Below are 18,180 nucleotides of genomic sequence, written 5' to 3'. Positions count from 1 at the left end.
CAAAACGTCCTGTAAGAGGGGGGTGAGAATGAACCTACATTTACACAACAGCGTGTCATGGTTATTTTTCCACGTGATCATTTTCCACACGCGAGCCGACGTCAGCTTCTCATTTTTTTTGTTAAGATTTTTTTTTTATTCCTTCTACTACATCCCAGAGGATTGTGTCCCAAGCAAATCAATTAAAAGTGTCCGAGCTAAATCTCACAGAATCCAGTTAAATCATCAGTACACAGTGTGAATGTACATAATAACAACAGAGTGAGACACAGCTTGGTGATAAAGTCATGTGACTTCTACAAACAAGGATTTGCTTTAACAACTCTGATGAATAAGTCCATGAATAAGTCAACACGTAATTCCGGTGCGAGTTGCGTTGCTGCTCCGAGACGCAGAGCGAACGGCCTAACGGGACCAGTTAATAATCCTGCGATTTCCCCGAGACTGAGCCGGGCTGCAGGTTGGAGCGCAGTTTGTACATGTAGTTCAGAGAATCCAACAGGAAACTGCGGGTGGTGTTGATCTCCAGCAGCGTCAGGTTATCCAGCTACAGACACAGAGAGAAACAGATTGTTAATAACGGGATGATTTTCCCTGTAATGATTAAACTATCATCCTATCAGGTGTAAACTGGGATTTAAATGTGCAATAAGTGATTTTGTTTTCATTTCCTGCTTGTACAAACGACATTGAGGTTGTATTTGGATTTGTCAATTATATTAACAATTTAGATTTTGAATGGGGTCAAAATGACCCCAAAGGTAATAGGAGGGTTAATAATAATAATAATTAAAAGCTAGTTTTGTTCGATGGATTTGGTAGTGCTTATTATACAACCGCTTAAGCTTGTATCGAGCAGGAGGAGGCGTGTCTAAATGAAACTTTGCTTCGAGGCACGTGGCCGTTCCCCAAGAGTCACGTGACCAAACGAAACCTTCGTGGTTGCCGGTATCACGTCACTGAATAATTTGTTTGGTTTGTTTTTAAATTTTAAAAATGAAGATTGTCAACCAACGCTGATACATTTTACAATAAACTTTATACATTAACTTCTTATATAATAAATAAAAAAAGAAAATGCACACAAATATTTTGGTTTATATTAAATGGCCTCCATTTATCTCATAAAACTTGTGTTATTCTATCTAGGTCTCCCCCTCCCCATCTCTTTTTATTTTTTTATTAATTTAATTAATCTATTAATTTTAATTTGTTTATTGAATCCCCAACACTAAATGGCACATTTATATATTCTGATCAAATATATTATTGTTAGTTGTCTTTATGTTCGTCTATATAATTAAAAGAAAAAAGGGAAAAAAAAAAAACGCTTTCAAAAAAACCTTTCTATTGTTGATCTTCATTTAATTTACAAAGATTCAAAGATGGTGATTACGTGCATAAACATTTCCTTAAACAGTGAATTTTTAAACAACATACACAAATAATTGACACACGACTGTCACTGAAGAATGCAACATTACATGTACATATTAATTGTGCTGCTGCTTGTGATGTTACAATCTAGTTGTTACACAAAGTGTCCACTAGATGGCAGTGCACTAAGACCTTTGAATGAAGTTTAATGAAACCTTTTAGTGAAACTATCGGCTGGGAGCCGCGACACCTAAATGAGACTTAATTTTGCCCTCACTAGTGATTATATCTGAGGTAAGGAATATTGATAAGAAGGAAAAACAAATCCATCACATTAAAAAGGAGGAAGAAGAAGGAGGAGGATGATCCAGGTTGTTATTAACAGGCGAGTTTCCAGGACAGGGAGGAACAACTTAGGGGGAAAAAAATGTGTTTTCTACGGTTTTTAAGTCTCAACAGACTGCAGCGGGTTCTTTACAAACGCACGGTCTTTACAACCCCTGAGGCGACGTAAGATTTCGTAGCGAACCCGATAAGAATTATCAAGAATTTTAATTAGGGACAGTCAGTCACACCCTCATGAGCAGGTCAGGAGGTACACGTGTGTATCACGGCATTTAACAGGACTTAAAGATTCACAATGCTTTAATTCACCTTTATAAATTCCTTAGGTTATTCTCTGAAAGATGTACACTTATGGTTAACACAGGAGCCACGACATTAAACCGTTATGATGATGTAATAATGTTTATCTTATAGTTAGCTTAGCTCACATGGTTAGTGTTAGCTCAAAGCAACATCCAATATGTCTCTCTTTTCTTTACCACCTGTTTTTTCCTTTCTCTACCTATTCCGAGCTTTTTCCTTGCCCCCGTCACCCTCGGCTCTTTCAGCAGGGACACAATCTCATTATTATCTAAACAAATTTTTTCTTACCCATACACACTTTCATACATTTTTTATTATTTTGTGAAGCTACTTTGAGACAATGACCATTGTTAAAAGCTCTATATAAATAAAATCGAATTGAATTGTTAGCTACGAGACACGATCACTTTATGGTTAAGGTTGTTGTGAAGGTATTCAAACAATCATGCCTGAAGCTTAGTTTCCGTTTTTATTTATATATTTAAAAACTATTAAAAGCATGATTTTGTAACACTGTGTGTGTGTGTGTGTGTGTGTGTACCCTGGCGTGCGCCTCCTGTTGGTTGATGAAGCTGTCAGCAGACAGACGCAGTTTGGCGATGCGAGTGTCCCAGATGTCTTTGACCAGAGTCCGGATCTCGTCCGCTCTGGGGATGTTGTCTGCGGCACTACGGGGAAACAAAGCAAGGCGTAGATCCAGAGATCACTAACAGCTCTAACGTTCACATCAGGTTTAACTCAAAGCAAGAGAAATCACAAGAGGTCACCATGTGACAGCACAAGGCATTAATAAACCACTGAACTTTTTTTTTTTTTTTGCACGTCTCGCACAAACACACTTTTATTTTTTAGACTTATTTTTATCTCTCACTGGTTTAGGAGTAATTTGGTCAGCTCCATGTAATAAGGGCTGGGGATCGGTGTGAACGCGTCCTCTCTCCTCTCCTGCTCTCGGATCTCCTCCAGTTTATCTGCGGGACATTCATCCGTTTATTCAAGTTCTTATATAACCTTCTGACAAAATTAATATTTAATAATTAATAATCTCTCATCTATCTGTAACATCATGACTGATACACTCTCGTACCACAGACCTGCAAACCCTGATGAGAAATACAGTGCGGTTTATCTGGAAGTTTTTTGTCTTACCGGCGTCCATCCACTCCGGAGGAACGATCCTGCATTTCTGTCTCTGTTTCAGATTGAGCGCCAGCCACACGGGCACGTCAACTGGCAGTCCCGGGTTAAACGGCCCCAGGTCTCCCTGAGGAAACACCAAGAACACGGCATGTTTAATACCATGTACACACACTAGGGAAGGCCCTGTTACGTCCCGATACGATATCATCACGGCACCTCTGTGCTGATTCGATTAACATTTGCTATTCTATAAACATCAGGGAACTTTAAAAATGTTAATAAGTAACTAAATGAAAAATGCAATGAAGTGAACTTATTTCATGAAATAAATCAAAGAAATAAAAAGGTTGAGTATCTTACGCCTTGTTTACATCAAGTTGTACTTCTTTTATCGTCAGCCAAATAAATACACTCTCTGTTCGGTAATCGGAGAGTGAATCACAAAATAGATCAAATAAAGACGAAGTTTTGTCTTAAAACGACTTCAACTAATCCCAGTAAACATATTTAGTTTAGCTTTTTTTTTTTCTTTATTGATGCAGGTGTGGGCGGCACGGTGGTGTAGTGGTTAGCACTGTCGCCTTGCACCTCCAAGGTCCGGGTTCGATTCCCGGCCAGGCTCAATTCCCGTCTCTGTGTGTGGAGTTTGCGTGTTCTCCCCGTGCTTGGTGGGCTTTCTCCGGGTACTTCGGTTTCCTCACACAATCCAAAGATATCCATGTTAGGCTAATTAGCGTTTCCAAATAATTGCCCGTGTGTGTGCCCTGCGATGGATTGGTACCCCACCTCATGCCCCAAGTCTCCAGGGATAGGCTCCAGGACCGGCAAAGTTTCATTAAATTCTGTAAAGCCAGTTTTGAGAAAAATCAAGACGAACAGACGAGTTTTTTCTGAGACTGGTTTTGGGTCCTTCAATGTATGAAACTTAGAATTATAAGATATAATTGAAAGAGTGAGTTCTGACCCAATGTACTGACAAAACCATTTATTTATTCAGACAAATTAATGAAAAATAAGTTATTTACATATGACTAAAGAGAAAGTTTTTTTATGCAACAACAAAATTTGTTGTTTATTATGTTTTAATAAATGTGTTATGAATGTTCCCACTTTAATATACAATGTCTATTATATATAATATATAGTATATAAGACTTTTATGACGCTGGTGCAGAAAAACTCTCTCATAGAGTTGAACAGTTTTTGTTATTGTTTGTTTGTGGTGATTTCCAGACGCATACCTGGCAACCCAGTGTCTATCACTGTGTGTGTGTGTGTGTAATACAATTTTACATTTATTAAACATATTTTAAGAAAACATGTACACTGTACATTATACAGTTATTACATTAGCATACTGTACAACTTTACCTTAGCAGCAGCAGTTAGCTTAGCTTAGCTTACTCACCCCGATTAAATATATTTTGTCGAGACTAAAGTTCGGGATAATCTTCACCATTTCCTTCTCAGCGAGAAATTCCACTTCTGAAGGATCCATCCTTATTATAATGTAAATTATTAATTTTATTTGTTTGTTTGTTTATGTCAGAACCGCTCAGCCAGTCCTCACAGCCGCCTCCTCCATTACAACGGTTTTTCCCGCCGATTTATTCGTCCACGTTGGATGACGTACTGTGTCACGTGGTTTACAGCTCATGCATGATTCCGCCACCAGGTGGCGACAAACCCGTAGTCACCGCAGCCATACAGAAAGAGCAGAAGTTTACGTCCCCTTCTAGTGGTTTCAAAAACTGTGCAGAAGTTTACAACTCCCTCCCCCTTGGTGGTTTCTTGGTGGACAAGAGACACTGTCGCAAAGAGGATTTAAAAAAAACTAGGCAAAAATACCAAAAACGAAGTAAGAAAGTGTAAAGAGGAACTGCAAAGAATATATGAGGAACAAAAAAAAGTAAAGAACAAAACTATTTGAAGATGCAAAAAGTGAACAAGGTAAAAAAAAAAGTTAAGTAAAAAAGAGGAAAATAAAGTAAAAGTCAAAGATTAAGGCTCAAAGGTCTTTAACCTTTTTTTCTCGAGACTCCAGATGATGTTTAGAGATTGTAATTGTTACAAGAAATCCTGTCTCAATGGAGATAAAATTTATTTGGTCCTAACCAATAATACCTTTAATGATCATTTTAATATTTCAGTAATATAAAATATTAGTCTGTAAATGATGAACAAATTTTGATTATCACAAACATCAAAGCATAACAACATAAAATTTATTTTATTGCTGTAAGTAAACTTGTATTTTCTACACCTGTATGCTTAACAAACATGCCTTTTAGGAATATTGTCCCGCGCACACACACATACACACACACACCTGTTTAGGAAACACACACAATCGTATACAGTTGCTTAAAAACATTTTATTTTGGCATTTTGTTTTTACAAAAGCTCAACTTAAATCAGCGAGATCTCAAACTCAGATTCTATTAATAATAAACAAACACCATCATTCTATCAGTCGTTAAGTCATGAATATTACTGGACTAATTTTAACAAATAAATATCGACTGTGCCTTAATGATCTAAACTTAAACATGGCAGAGATTAAAAAGTGGTTTAGATATTAAGACTTTGTTTTGTTTCTAATGTCTCTTGTTAAAATGCTTATTAATATATTAATCATGTTTATGTTGTGAAGTGAAAAATTGGACATTATTTTAGATGGATTTAATTATTATCCGAGTCTGTGAGACTGATTAATAAGTCTCAAAGGATTGATCCAAATTCTTTTAAAATTGTATGTTTTAATAATAATAATAATAATAATAATAATGAGAGTGGTATGAAACCGCCTTAGTGTGTAAAGCTGGTGGGGTCTGTGCTGATTCACTGATTTAATAACATGACAGACAAATAAAAGAAAGTGTGTGATGTAATGATGCAGTGACCGGTTCATACTTTTACCCAAAGATGAAAACGGAGAAGCTGGCGCTGTATGTCTTGTGAGTGAATGTGTAAAAACATTAGATGAAGTTCACACCGCTCTTAATCTCTCCTAAAGTGTGACGCACTAATGTCCATCCCCCCCACCCCCCACCATCTCTGAGCTTTTCTCCTCCAGGTGTAAGTCAGAATACAGTAAGGATGCGGCGAGGACCCGTGTTGGCGCTGATGACGTGAGCGGGTGGAGCGGTTCTGGCTGGATGTCGGGTTCAGCATAGATGCAGCACGGATTTGTTGATTTCGGGGTTCGTCCAGTCGTTCCTGAGGTCGTCCAGGTGGTTGTCAAAGTCTATGAGGTTATCATAGGATCTGTTCTCCAGCAAGGCGGATGCGATCTTCTGAGCTTCTGTCCAGTCCTCAAACGAGTCTCTGCAACAGTTTTACACACACACACACACACACACAATGCACAACGAAACACACGGTTAAAGTAAAATAATCAACAATGTCCCACAACATTTTTCTGGTTACATAATACAATTTAAATTCTCTCCCTCACACACACTAACATTTAATTCAACAACCTTTAGCTTTGATTACACAAACACACACACACACACACACACACACACACACACACCAGTTCATCCTTATCATTTCTCATCCTTCCAAAATCACTCCTGCTCAATTCCTGCTTTGAGTCCTGGATGGACCATAGCCGTGCTATAAGGAAAGAAAAACTCCATAACCTGGTGATTCAGTACATTCAGGTCATCAGCTGACTTCATTAAGCTACATAACGTTGCTGAGTCTAGACCTGAGCGACTGAAGCAACCCCAGATCATAACACTGTCTCCAGAGGCTTGTACAGTGGACACTATGCATGATGGGAGCATCGCTTCATGCGCTTCCCTTCTTACCCTTTCTTATAGACACACAGCTGTTTAGTCCCAATCCTGTAAAACCTTTAAAAAAATCCTGTTAAATGCCTAAAAAAAATAAAATAATAAATCAACCTTGAAAAAAAAATTGTTATTCTCAAAATTCAACAGATGGCGCAGTACATTTTTTAATATGCGCTTATGAGTGTGCGACTGGAATTTACTTAATCATTGTAATCTCACACCTTCATTCTGTGGACACACAACACGTACAAATTTAAGTTCATTTCAAAATTCATCAGATGCCGCTGTCCGATTAAATTCTAAAATTCTTTCTGATGGTTTAGCACTATTTTGTTTGGTTTTGGACCGAAACGATCAGCCAGGTTCTTTTTGTGTGTGTGTTTCATTACTGCTTGTTTATGTAGGCAGTGTTGATATTTCCCTGCTTGTGGTTTTTCCTTTTTGAAAATACAGCAATAAATGATTCAGAACCGATGGTCTAAAAACAGGCCACGGAGGAGTACAGAAGTGATGAACAGTATTGTTCAGGAGTGATGACAGCTCTGCAGTCAGGTGCCCGACTGGGCTAGATGGAGGATTTTTTTTTATGTGACTCTGCAATAAAACCTCGTAAACATTAACCCGCCCTTGACGCCTTCAGCACCAACAATTCCTAGTCTTTTGTTTGTAATGTCTCCTTAAAATATATAAATGGATTCTCTTTAACTTACAATAAATTACATCCTAATAAAGATATATCATAAATTGTAAATATCTTAAGACAAAAGCAATACCTGTATCTTACTGAACATCACAGCTCTACTCTGCACAGTACCGTATATATAAATAAAAAAAATATATATATTAAATTATTTTGTAGTCAGTAAAGTAATATGTGAATCGGGGCACAGAAGAATTACAATACATAACCGAATAGTTCCCCTCTATTATAGATAAACTTCCATACTTTAATGTTATCTAGACTGATCTCACCCACACTGATTGGAGCATTGGACTAAATACCCCATGTTCCCATCACTCCAGATCTGTGTGTCACATCCTTCTTACATGTCGTTAGATGTATTCTTAGAACTCTGAACTCTCTGAACAAAAATATCTCTAGCGTTGGGTTGAACACACAGCTGGAGTGTTTTTGGTGCAGAGAAACGGAGAAGCGTCAGGGCAGCATGCGGTGATGTTTTAGATAACGACACTCACATGCTCGGGTCTCTGCACTTCCACTTGTTGTCAGAATGATCGTAGATGGACAGAGTTGGTACAGAGCATCCCACAGTGAACTTGCTGTTGTCCACCTGAGAGAGGAAACACACACGCACAGCGGGAGAATTAGTCTCTTTCTCACAGAAACACTTCACTTATTTTTTTTTTTATCATCATCTGTTTAATAGTACTTTTATGTATCTGTCTCAAATGCTTGTCTGGTAGTGCATGTGTGTGTGTTTGAACATAGTGTTTTTTTTTTTTTTTAATCCATGTCGCTGTTTCAAGTTTAATCACACATATCACACACAGACACTTAGAGCCAATGATAAATCTGTTATCTACTTCAGGGTGCAAGTGTTTAGCCTGATCCCACGTTTCATCTCGGACACCCAACAGTCGGAACAGCCTCGTAACTGGACAATGATAACACACAGCCAGCTTGTTTACTAGAGTTGGGGAGAAGACGCGACAAGGATGGAGAGGAGACGAGAAAGCAAAGTTAGAGACAAAAGAGGACAGGAGACGAGACGGAAGAGAAGATGGAGAGGAGACGAGACGAGACGGAAGAGAAGATGGAGAGGAGACGAGACGGAAGGGACAAAGAGGAGACGAGACGGAAGGGACAAAGAGGAGACGAGACGGAAGGGACAAAGAGGAGACGAGACGGAAGGGACAAAGAGGAGACGAGACGGAAGGGACAAAGAGGAGACGAGACGGAAGGGACAAAGAGGAGACGAGATGTAAGACGAGATGTAAGGGACAAAGAGGAGACGAGATGTAAGGGACAAAGAGGAGACGAGATGTAAGGGACAAAGAGGAGACGAGATGTAAGGGACAAAGAGGAGACGAGATGGAAGGGACAAAGAGGAGATGAGATTGATGAGGGATGGAAGGAACGGGGATGTTAGTGAGACAGAGGGGTGACTGAGGAGAAATGAAAAGAAATGATGAAGCCCGCTGGATTTTACTGAAAATAAGTAGTGAGTGCTTCACTCAGGGTCCCCTCCTGTACTGTGGCAGATTCTGTTTAACACAGAGCTGTACACGAGTCATGAAACAATGTGCAGTAACTACAGACCAAACCAAACTTTTTATTCTTCTGGATTTTGGATTTATTTGACAATCACCTGTAAAAATAAACAAGTAAACAGAAAAACGGGGTGGAGAAAACACTTTGACAGATTCAAAGAACTTACAATGATCATGGCTGCCTCGCTGAAGTTTTCTAAAATCCTCGTAGCGACTTTTTCTGCGACCTGACTCGGCCTGAGGAGAGAAAAGAGAAATGAAAATCAGATACACGAACACGACACAAGGGTCACAGCTCGGCCAAGAGTTTCATCTTAACACCTTCCATTTACAGTTCTTTATTTGAAAAGACATTTTTATGAAGTGTTGACTAAAATAAGACATCTGTGATTCGTCACATGACTGCTGCTTCGAGTCTAGAGCTTTAATCGCATCACACTAATTAATTATATCACAAAGTTAAATACATTAAATAAATACAGTAAATCCTTCTTTTTAAGTAAAGTGTGTTCGTACCTCGCATCTTTTATACGTTCGTTGGCTTGATAGTAGGCGGCGATGACGTATTTGTTTTCTTTACACCATGTGTCGATCTGCGGAAAAAACAAACAATTAAACAAATTAAAATTCCAATTTCAAGCAAAGAAAGAAAAAGTTCTCAAAGTTTTTCTGATGTGCGCGCTGAATATCAGAGAACGACTTTTAGGGGGCGTGTCCCTTTGTGTGATCACCTGACAGCCATAAGTGTTAAAGATAACTTAACAAAATCTGCAGTCTCCATGGTTACCAGGGACATGTTTAACACAAGGATGGCGTTTAAGGCTAGCGCAAATTAAAAATAAATCATAGTTACAAAGATTGTGTTTTTAAAGCAAAATATCTGAACTGTATTGACTAAGACTGACAAACGTTTCTGTTTATTTCTGTCTTTAGCCCTATTTGGACAGGATCATATGTACACAAAAGTAAGCTCCTGTTTTATAGGTGCTCTTCTTCTGTGATTTTAATTAAACCAAGTACATGGCTAAGCACCTCTTCTAAAGCATCTATTTGTATTTCATTATTTTTGTGGATGTTTAATAACCTGGTACAAACCTATTTTACGGCCAGGACGTACAAATCGTGCCCGCAACGCAGTATCTCATTCCCACGCCTTAGTAATTCATGCCCACTAGAATCTTGTTCACATGCTTTAGTACGTAAGTCGTGCTTACAACATAGCAACTCATTCCCACGCCTTAGTAAGTGGTGCCCAACAGTAAATCATACCCACAAAATAGTAACTTGTTCCCACGTCTTGGTGGTCATGCCCACTTGTAAGTCTTGGCAACAACGTGGTATCTCGTTCCCACAACCTAGTAAGTCATAGACACATTATAGTGTCTCATTCCCATGCCTTACTTAGTAAGTCGTGGTTACATCATAATATCTTCTTCTCATGCCTTAGTAATTTGTGGCCATGACATAATACTTTTCTCCCACGCCTTAGTAAGTCATGGCCACAACACTGTATCTCATTCCCATGCCCAAGAAAGTCGTGACCACAACATAGTATCTCATTCCAACGTGTTAGTAAGTCATGGCCAGAACATAGTATCTCATTCCCATGCCTTAGTAAGTTAAGAAGATACAATTTCACCAGACAGCTTCTGGGTGCAAAAATTTGTGCACCCATTCCTGTTCAAAGCCTGATAGAAGCACCCTGATTTTGGTTGAAAGTTTATCATAAAGCAGAGACGCTTACCAGAGACAGGGCCACTTCGAGCATTGGTGCCAGCGCTAAAGATCCGTGAAACAGGGGAACACAGTCCACACACAGCACCGAGGCACCGTGTCCCTCTTTCTTCTTGTCTTTCTGCTTCTCGGCCACCAGCAGCCCGTTCACGGCGCACTGAGGGTACTTAGCCGCGTGGAGTAACATCTTACAGTACGCCTGAGTAGTCAGCTTTAGAGGCATTTCCGCTTGTTATAAAATCCCAAATGTTAAACCTGAAGTGTGTGTTGCCTTGGTGACCGAGCGGAGGCTGTAGTCTCAACTAAACACCGCACGAGCTCGCCCGTTAGCTCGCTAGCTAACTTATTTCTCCAAATCTATCTTATCCGAATTCATACCTTATTCCGGTCCTTATTCTACCATTCTACAAAGTTTTATCAAAGATTAAAACTATTTATTTCACTCTATGTTTATGTCTATATTATTATAATTATAATGTTTTAATAATATCAGAAAAACCTTCCTTCCGAAATCATAAGCTGGTTCCAACGGTTGCTTGGAGTTTTTTTCTTTTTTTATTCTATAATCCACCCTCATTGATGGAATTACGCCACATTGATTGGTTAAGAGTTTGGAGTCACCAACCAGACACGTCCTAGTATCAAAGATCAGCCAATTACAAAAAGGAAGGCGGGATTTCCGTGAAAACGGGTGGGGAATTAAAATGTGGTGCCTGCAGGTGCTGCCTGGACACCGGGTATAACGTAAAGTGTATGTTGTTTTGCGACAGGACAACGACAGACTGTTTGACGGCTTGGTTTCGGCGTTGCCCTTTAGCGCTGATACAAAGGTCAGTTTTGTGCAGATTATTATTATTATTATTATTATTATTATTATTGCTGTATTTGCGATTTGTAATTGTGTAATATTTATATTTTTGGAATTTGTGTTACAACAGTTACAGATGTAACAAATAATTGTTTTAAGTTTTTATTTATTTAATTCTGTTTTGCAATCTTACCCACAATGCTCAGCGGCGTCGTATTTCCGGTCGGGATTTTTTTCCTTCCTCCTTTAGGTGGACCGCTAAAAGAGAGAGGTAGGTGACCGAGATCGAATGCGATTAATGTTTATTTTATTCCGAGTTTTCCTTATTTATGCTTATGGTTTTAAAATTGGTGCGCTTTTACATCGATTCTGTGTTTATTTGTTCACCCAGACACAAAGGGTTTGGTTATTTTTCAGAAAAACTCAACGTGACATTGAGGAAAGCGGAGGCTGCCGCATTGTCATTGGCTGTGTCTCAAATTACTCACTGCTTTCTAATTAAGTGCACTTCATCCAGAATAGAAGCGTTCACATGAAGTGCTCTACTTCTGTATTTAGTTGGAATGTAATTTAGAAGTGAGCCGGTTATATGTTCGCCGGTTTCTGAAGCTTCTAGATGCAGCTTCACTTTAGCTCACACTCTCATGAAGAGATTTATTAAAGTGAAAAATGTAATAATTATTAATATATACATTAATATATAGATTAATATAAAGACACGGTACAGAGGGAGAAATATGCTGATCTTTTGCTCGATCTAAATATGACCTTCCTGATGCTAATGCTAGCTGTTTTGCTAGGCTGATACCTGATTAGCTTCATCCATATCTGCACACAGTAATCATGCTGTCGCTTTACTGTTTAATGCTGAAATAATAACAAGACTGCATTATTAAACACTGTTTTAATTTAAATCTCATGCACGTTTCAGTGTTTAATAAATTTTGTGTGAATTATTGCATCTAAGAGGCCACAAATGAATCAATTCAGTATTATGTATGTTTAAATGAGTGAGTCAGGAGATGTAAATTAAAAATCAGATAAAACAATGTCTTTTATACTTGTGCAAAATATATACATCAAACATATAGATAGTAGGGACACTTTTTCTAATTGTGATTCTATAAGTATCAAGATTTTTATAAAAATTCTGGTTTAATATTACTTTTCCCCTTGATATTGTTAAAATTTTCCGATCAACTGGTTCCTTATTATAAATGTAAAAATAATAATAACAAAAAAGATTTTGGAGTCAGTATGACGATGGTAATCGGCACTCAAACAAATCACAACTCATAACTGAATCTTATTTTTTTACATCTCTCATAGCAATATTTTTAAAATTATGATTCAATAATAATAATAACCCAAAAGGACAAACTATAAATTGTGACTTAGAACATAACTGATGTCTCCAGAAAGTATTTAAAACTTAATGACATTTTTTGTTTTATTTCTCCAGCCTCATTATTAATTACCAGTGAATCATGTTTTATTCGACTCAGTAGAACTAATGGTAGATACTTTAGCAGCGCCATGAACTTTTGCGTGTTCCTTACTGATTGTAACAGAAGGCAGCACCGTCTATGACAAAAACGGGTACGGTCAGCCCGAGCTCATAGCTATTACAGTAGTCTAGTGGTCATCCCTCGGTGTAACAGTAATTTTATGTCATAACGTGTGGTAATCATTTATCTGGCGAAAGATCAGAGTTGCGTGAGGATCAGCCATGATGCGATCGTACATGCAGTCAGTGGACACTGACTAGGGTAATGAGAGAGCTGAGCAAAGGTTACTAGTGCACTGCTAAGAACTTAACTGCGATATAGTAATAACTAAAAAAGGTATAAATAAATAATGCTAATAAGTGAAATGCAGGTCAGCCTGGTTTGCTGTTTTTGTCTCCATCAGCGATATTTCACACACGTTCTGAAGTATTAGGAACTGCTTAAATAAGCTAATAAACACTAACGATGTGTAACTTGTTTTTGTTGGTTGTTGAAATGACACAAGTGATAACCATTCATTTCTCTCAGTAGTCTCTGCCACTCGCCGGTCCTGTAGGTGGCGATATTTCACTAACTAAACGTAAACTCAAACTGAAAAAGAAATTATTAGCTAAAACAGCTAAGGCAGGATTATTCTGCAGAATAGATTTTGTAAATAGCTAAATAAACATCCATAATGTTTTTTTCTAAATGTGAATTAATTCTGATTCAAACGCTGATCTGTTGATTCAGTTAATAGAATCGACAAATTAAATATCAAAGAATTTGATTTGACTCTAACATCTTATATTTCATACAAATAATAAAGTTCTGCTAGAATAATCTAATAAACACTGAAACTCTGTAACTTGGGTTTAGATGTCACAAAGCGATATAACCGTTCATTCCTTGCAATAGTCCACACGCTAGTCTAGGAAGTGGCGGTAGTACACATAGCGAGCATAAGCTCATAAATACTACTACTAATAAGTGTTACTCACAAAACCGCTTTGAGCAGTTTGTTTTAAAATATTTTTAAGGAATTTGTTAATATTTGCTCATTAAATGTTTGGAAATAAATATTTGTTCGTGAAATAAATAAATACCCAAATTCTATCTTAAAAAATAATAATAATAACATAATGCGGAATAAAGTAATAAATGGGATAATTATCAATGTGCTTTTTAGTTTACAATACCATTAACGTTGGGTTTTGTAGAGTTTTAGAGTTTTGGTTTTGTTGTATCTCATCAGTCTGTGCAGTTCTGGGTGGAGGCGTTGATTTAAAAACCTCGGGTAAAGTCTAAAATTTCCTATAAATAAGTTTATATACAGGGAACTACATTTATGTACACTTAATGTGCGCTAAAACAATCAGAATTTTAAGTAACATCAGGATTGAGAAATGGAATGTTATTAATATTTCACTAATATTAATTAAATAAATTAATAATTAATTGTCCACCACCCCCAGGCAGAATGCTGGCAACTCGAGCACTTCGTCTGGTTGGAAAGCGAGCCTTGTCGACCTCAGCATGCCTGCGTGGCCATGGTGAGTTTCTTTATTACATCCCATTATGATCTACTGTTTTATACCTTCTAGTTTGTTTTAATATCTGATCAAATTCCAGACACGATCGTGACTCAAACACTGTTACATGCTGTATCTTGCCTTATCAGTATAACCTCACTCATCATGAATCATTTGTGTAAACGAGGAGAAATTAGTTAGAGCGTCTTATCCTGATCCAACCTGATCTTAGTGTTTTTTCCCTGCTTTACCACACGTAAATAATTAGCTGAGAAGAGATTAAAATGGGGTCACCCAGCACCAAGGTGGAGAAAAACTGGGTTACAGTATGAGCAGGCAGAAAGTGATGATGCACAGGGTCAGGCGTGCAGTTTTACACTCCGTAGAGAATTCTAGCACACAGCTTACCTCAGTTTTTTGCTCCATATAATTTCCGAACAAACAGCTCAGTTTACAGCTAGAACTTTTAGGGCTGGTTTTAATACAAAGAGCAAAGAGTATGTTCCTGACATGGCGCGTGTTTTTATTCCGGCCGCATAAAACTTTAAATGTTATTTGGAATTTTAAGATTTTTTTTTCTTAAATACTTACTTTGTAATTGATTAAAAAAAAAGCAAAATTTTTAATTCAATTAATGCCAGGCAAGATTTTCAGAAAAGCCAAGGGAACGTTGTCTCCTGTTTCTCATGATGTGTTTGTGATTAATCAGAGAGGACCTGAGACCTCTCTCTTCGCTTCTAATGCAGACTCGCGTGTTAGCCTTCTATCAGTGTAGTCAGGTAGTGTAGGAGTTAGTTTCTTTGAATCTGATCACAGTGCACGACTGTGTGCAACTAGACAGCTTAGGCTTTGTACCCTGTATGTCTCTGGCTGTGACTGCTCTGAATTTTTTTTTCCACTACCTGCTGTCTAAAACGCATATTCGTGTTTTCTTTTAGGAGTTGCCAAGGTGGAGGACTACTCCCTCCCTGCATATTTTGACCGTCGTGAGAGCCCCCTGCCTGAGATCAGATATGTCCAGCAACTGAGTGCTGAGCAGAAATCCCTCAAGGAGAAGGAGAAGGGTTCCTGGGCTGCTTTGTCCAACGAAGAGAAAATTGCACGTACGTACACACAGATAGAAATAGAGCTCGTCCTCCCGGCTGAGTGGTAGTAGTAGCCTTAATGTGAGAGCCCACTAGTGACGGGGAGGAATTGGCTACAATTAAAATTAGGGGAGAAAATTGGAAAAATCCCCCCCCAAAAAAAAGAAATAGAGCTCGTCATGTGTGTGGATTAGAGATGCTTTGTAGTGTTAATGATGTGTAAAGGCCTTTTATAACTGTTATTGTTAGGGTTGTTTGTAATATTTGTGGCCAGACAAGGTTATTAGTAGGTCACGTGACTATAACATGGTATAGTATAACGGATGGGACACTGTTACCTTTCCTTTACTCACTTAATCTGGGTTTTTTTTTTGTTTTTTTTTTTTGCACGTCGCAGTGTACCGCATCAGCTTCAAGGACACTTTCGCTGAGATGACTAAGGGAACAGGCGAGTGGAAGTCCGTGGTCGCTGGAATAATGTTCTTCATCGGCCTCACCGGCTTGGTCGTGCTGTGGCAGAGGAAATACAGTAAGCGTTATTGTCTTGATGCATTTGTCTGCTATTTAACACACTTGCACATCAAAAGTTATCTTGAGAGGGTTAGGGTTAGGGAATAAATACTAACAAAAATGTGTTTTGCAGTTTATGGAGATATTCCTCACACCTTTAGCTCCGAGTACAAGCAGCAGGAGCTCCAGAGGATGCTCGACATGAGGATGAACCCCATCCAGGGCTTTTCCGCTCACTGGGACTATGAGAACAAAGCCTGGAAAAAATAAATTGTCTTAGATAAATGGTTGTCAGTGGACCATGTTACGCAACTTCTTGTTAAATATCCAATGTGCAGATCGGTGGAAAGTCGATGTATGACTTTGTCTATACCTCATTGAATGTGCCCTGGAAGATCACTTCCTCCTAAGGTTATTGTAAACTATAAAGACAATAAAATCCCTTACCATCATTGTGGTGTTGTGTACTTTTTCTCTATTTCCCTACTTTTAAAATGTACCTATCCCTGACCTATCTCACCTGCTCCTGCATATGGTGGGCAATATGTCAAAAATGTATATTACTGTAAATGTAAAAAAGATATATACACTGCATTAAAATGCAATATACTGTATCAAACTACTGGGTGGGAAAAAAAAAAAAAAAGTCACCATTTTAGAAAGGTCTAATTATTCTGCAAAGAAAAAGTAACTAACTTTGTTGATTCCAGTTTTAAATGACTGGAATCGAGTCAAGAATCCTTCAACACATTATTAAATCCTGGAAGGATAGTGCTGAATCCTGAAAAAAGTAATGAATTAAGATTACTTCAAGAATTGACGTTTCAACAGTAAAACAGCCAACAGTCCCAAAATCAACATGTTTTTAATGAAAGAGCATTTCAACACACTCACACACAATGTGATGAGAACTTTGCAGGATTGGGACTAAACAGCTGTGTATTAATAAGAAAACCTCTTGTTAGTGAAACTTATCAGGAAAAAAAGGCTTCAGTTTGCTATGGAGCATAAAGATTGGACTTTGGAGCTATGGGAAAAGCTCATGTGGGCCTTGCTTAAGGCAACAATTCCAACCTGGTGGAGCTGGGGCTTAAACCACTAACCTTTTTATCAGTAATGCAGTGCCTAACCCTCTGAGCCTAACGCTGCTCCTGCTACCAAGAAGAGAATGGTTTGAGGAATGTGACAAAGAGTTCAAGGTGCTGACTTGGGATCCAAAATTCCCAGATCTCAATCCAATGGGGCGTCTGTGGGATGTGCTGAACGAACATGTTTGATTAGGATATCACAGCGCACATTTGGAGGTCTTGTTGAGTCCACACCTAAACTCATAAGAGCTGTTTTGTTTGCACAGTGGGGAGCTGGACAAAGGTGTTTTTTTTTTTTGGAGCATGTTGGTTATTATAGGCATCTTTTGGAAGGATTTTCTCTTATTAGTGCTTAGGTTTTTTTTGTTGTTGTTTTAACCTTTTCTCAGAGCAGTTTATAAAACGTAATTTCTCCATATCATGACAAGCTTAACTTAAGGGAAAAGAAATATGAGGGGCTGGTGAGGGAATGACTGTTTATAGATAATACGTACTGTACAAAGTGGTATCAAAACGTTCTGTTTTGTCACCATACGTTCTCCCTCAGATGCCTTAATGCCTGACTATAGAATTCGCCATTGACTGTCTGGCCCCTGGGGATGAGTTCTTGATGCACAATGCTGTGAATGTCTAAAAAGACAATGAGGATTCACCTGGTCGAGCTGCGGACCTGCCTCGCTTTTTTTCAGTCGTGGAGATGATGGGTTCTTTCACGATGAGATGAACTTGCTTCATC

General features: G+C 38.3%; 3 protein-coding genes across 4 annotated transcripts; 1 reads left to right on the top strand and 2 right to left on the bottom strand.

The window, feature by feature from the left end:
• Positions 1-101: 101 nt before the first annotated feature.
• On the bottom strand, positions 102-4,760 carry gins2 (GINS complex subunit 2). Its single transcript, XM_053500514.1, has 5 exons — positions 4,574-4,760; positions 3,175-3,289; positions 2,897-2,996; positions 2,567-2,693; positions 102-547 (listed from the first exon to the last, which is right to left on the bottom strand). Exons 1-5 carry the CDS (start codon positions 4,661-4,663, stop codon positions 419-421), a joined length of 561 nt encoding a protein of 186 aa, XP_053356489.1. The 5' UTR covers positions 4,664-4,760; the 3' UTR covers positions 102-418.
• Positions 4,761-5,520: 760 nt separating this feature from the next.
• Positions 5,521-11,498, bottom strand: emc8 (ER membrane protein complex subunit 8). The gene is made up of 5 exons (XM_053500456.1): positions 10,945-11,498; positions 9,717-9,793; positions 9,368-9,437; positions 8,166-8,260; positions 5,521-6,492 (listed from the first exon to the last, which is right to left on the bottom strand). The coding sequence occupies exons 1-5, from the start codon at positions 11,155-11,157 to the stop codon at positions 6,333-6,335; spliced, it is 615 nt and encodes a 204-aa protein (XP_053356431.1). The 5' UTR covers positions 11,158-11,498; the 3' UTR covers positions 5,521-6,332.
• Positions 11,499-11,712: 214 nt separating this feature from the next.
• Positions 11,713-16,808, top strand: LOC128527838 (cytochrome c oxidase subunit 4 isoform 1, mitochondrial). 2 transcript variants are annotated; one of them, XM_053500454.1, is made up of 6 exons: positions 11,713-11,764; positions 11,949-12,013; positions 14,705-14,782; positions 15,700-15,864; positions 16,244-16,375; positions 16,490-16,808. In XM_053500454.1, the coding sequence occupies exons 3-6, from the start codon at positions 14,710-14,712 to the stop codon at positions 16,624-16,626; spliced, it is 507 nt and encodes a 168-aa protein (XP_053356429.1). In that variant the 5' UTR covers positions 11,713-11,764; positions 11,949-12,013; positions 14,705-14,709; the 3' UTR covers positions 16,627-16,808. The 2 variants fall into 2 exon arrangements, with proteins under 2 accessions (XP_053356429.1, XP_053356430.1); XM_053500455.1 differs by lacking the exon at positions 11,949-12,013 and having other exon boundaries at positions 11,743-11,764.
• The last annotated feature ends 1,372 nt before the right edge of the window (positions 16,809-18,180 follow it).

The sequence above is a fragment of the Clarias gariepinus genome, chromosome 7, assembly GCF_024256425.1.
Source record: "Clarias gariepinus isolate MV-2021 ecotype Netherlands chromosome 7, CGAR_prim_01v2, whole genome shotgun sequence".
Classification (NCBI taxonomy): domain Eukaryota; kingdom Metazoa; phylum Chordata; class Actinopteri; order Siluriformes; family Clariidae; genus Clarias; species Clarias gariepinus.
Note: the sequence above shows the minus strand (reverse complement) of the source record. Positions and strands in the feature narration are given on the sequence as shown.